Source organism: Sinocyclocheilus anshuiensis, unplaced genomic scaffold, assembly GCF_001515605.1.
Source record: "Sinocyclocheilus anshuiensis isolate Anshui unplaced genomic scaffold, SAMN03320099.WGS_v1.1 scaffold1524, whole genome shotgun sequence".
In the NCBI taxonomy this organism is placed as follows: domain Eukaryota; kingdom Metazoa; phylum Chordata; class Actinopteri; order Cypriniformes; family Cyprinidae; genus Sinocyclocheilus; species Sinocyclocheilus anshuiensis.
In genome coordinates this window covers 8,392-10,964 of record NW_015559670.1, presented here as the reverse complement: position 1 = coordinate 10,964, position 2,573 = coordinate 8,392, and the positions used below count along the sequence as shown (strand labels likewise).

Sequence of the window (2,573 nt, the reverse complement as noted above, 5' to 3'; positions counted from 1 at the left end):
GTTTAAAAGGCAAAAAAAAAAAAAAAAAAGACGTTAAAGTGTTAGTTCAAATTATGTCGTATACATGTTGTTTCAAACCTATATATGACTGTAAAACACAAAAGAAAATATTTTGAAAAAATGTTGGTAACCAACATGTTTAATTTCCTATTGACTTGCATAGTATGGACATTTGTTTTGTATTTGTTTTGGAATGGCATGAAAGTGGACTATCTTTTTGAATTATACATATACACACTTTGAAGGTATTATAGCATACCTTTTACTAAAAAATAATCTGATTACCTTCATATTCTCTGATATTTCCAGGGTCAAAGAGGACTTCCTGGAGAGCAGGGATTCAGAGGACAACCGGGACCTGCGGTAAACCAGAAGCATCATCTTAACCAGCTGTTTTACAATACATCTGACTTGCTTTCATTCACATGAGACAGTCTACTGAATAGGATGATCACTGTTAATCCTGTACCTTCATATTCCAGTCATATCTGTGAGAAAGTCAGTGATTTTTAGAGCAATTGAGATGTTTCTTTTGTATTCCACACCCGACTGTCTGATGTCTTTCTCTTGTTTGTGTGGACAGGGCCCTAACGGTGATGCTGGTGAAAAAGGAGAGGCAGGGAGACACGGAGACCCAGTGAGTTCGTCTTCTTATCACACATGATGTTTTTATTGTTTTCAGAACTTTTCACTGTCATGCTCTTCACTCTCTTTAGGGTCCTCCCGGATTGATGGGCCCTCAGGGGCCCCGAGGGCTGCCAGGCAATGTGGTACTTTCTTGAAAAATTCCTGACATCCAAAATACAAGATATATTACAATTTTGTTTTTTTGTTTTCATTTAAACAGGTGCATGCCATTTTTTCTTTTAATCATCTCATTTTGTAATTATAACTTATAAAAGCAAATATTTATGGAAATTTTAAGTTTTATAATTTAGATATATTGTTTTTTTTTTTTCAGGGTATTCCAGGTAGCATCGGTCCACCTGGTATTGCTGGACAGAGAGGAGAGAAGGTATGAAAGTGAACTAATGAAATAAACTATATGTAAAACTAAAAAAAACTGGCAAGTCTAGCTTTTGGTGTGGACGTTCTGTTGGATATGTTGTGTCATTTTACACCAAGCATCTATGAATTACTCTAACTCAAGTTGATGTAATTATGAACCATAATCATAATTCACCCTGTCTAAAATGGTTCTTTATATCCCGCCAGGGAGATGCTGGTAAATATGGTCCCCCTGGACCCCCTGGTCCAACTGGTGAGCCTGGTTTAAGAGGAGAAATTGGTTTGCCAGGAAAAGGCAAAGAGGGACCAAAGGTAATGTATTCATCAGTTTGATAACATCAAATATATTATTGAATAGTGTAACTTTGCTAAAATTTGTTACAAATGTTCCATGTGTAACAGATTCTCAAAGCTACTAGCCAATTAGGTTTAAAAGAAAGAGCATGCAGTTTGTTTCATTCTTGTTTTACAGTTTCCTGCCATGAGCGTGTAAAATTGCATTTAATAAGCATTGTGTTTACGTCTAGTCCTCTGGAGAATCTGAAAGTTGTTTACTCTAAATTTTCCATTTATATTTGCTGTGGTTAAAAACACTGAAATGTGGAGAATAAAACAACCACACATTAAACTAATTAGTCAATTGAACCGTGGCTGCAGGTGTGACTGGGGAACTGGCGTTGTTTTATAGCTACACATGCCTTATTTTTCTAGCTGTACACACACACACACACACACACACACACACACACACACACATCTACAATCTCTCCAACAGACATACAGGCACATTAACACGTATATAATAATCAAATGAATAAAAATGTAATTATTTACTGGAAGTTTTGTCTGTTGTATCATTAATACCAAATCAAACATTATTGTTGATTTAAGACATGACTTAAATTTTATTCTGTTCATCTCACAAAGCTGTGATATGACTTCAGAAGTCTTGGAATAACATAAAAATAAACTGCATATGAATCTGTGAGAGGGAAAGGAAATATAGTGAAAATAGAGAAAGTTGCAGTAATCTGCTTTCTGTATTTACAGGGTGATTCTGGACCTCCGGGTCCATCAGGACCTCCCGGACTGAAGGTAATGAAACTTCTTTCACAAGTTTTATCTTGTTAAAAGTAAGAATCAGACTTCATCAGCATGAAAGGCCTTTTAGGCATTTTTATCATAAGCAGGTGTGTGTTTCCCCAGGGGCAAAAGCTGAATTACTGCATTTCATTTATGTGATGATTTTACTGAAATTTCAGAGAGCCAGACGAGTTTTCCTCAGGAAAAGTATCAGATATGTATTTTGCTACTGTACTTTAGCAATCAGTGTTATATACTGTATGTAAGGCTTAATAAATCCTGGATACACACTCCTTTTCAAAAGTTTAGGGTCTGTTAAAAACATTTCAAAAAATTAGTTTTATTCAACAAGGATGCGTTAAATTGATCAAAAGTGGCAGTGCAAATATCTATAATGTTATAAAAGATTTCTATTTTAAATAAAAGTTGATCTTTTAAACATTATTTTCATCAAAAAATCCTGAATCCAAAAAAAAAAAAAA

At 34.7% G+C, this 2,573-nt stretch overlaps 1 protein-coding gene across 1 annotated transcript in view; it reads left to right on the top strand.

Annotated features, from left to right (window-relative positions):
• Positions 1 to 2,573, top strand: part of LOC107681609 (collagen alpha-1(XXII) chain-like) — a gene marked incomplete at its 3' end in the record, with an annotated part of 49,156 nt that overhangs the window by 38,273 nt on the left and 8,310 nt on the right. Inside the window, exons 34-39 of the mRNA XM_016477918.1 lie at positions 310 to 363; positions 584 to 637; positions 717 to 770; positions 962 to 1,015; positions 1,216 to 1,320; positions 2,059 to 2,103. Of these exons, the coding sequence (XP_016333404.1) occupies positions 310 to 363; positions 584 to 637; positions 717 to 770; positions 962 to 1,015; positions 1,216 to 1,320; positions 2,059 to 2,103 (366 nt within the window). The remainder of the gene's footprint in view (positions 1 to 309; positions 364 to 583; positions 638 to 716; positions 771 to 961; positions 1,016 to 1,215; positions 1,321 to 2,058; positions 2,104 to 2,573) is intronic.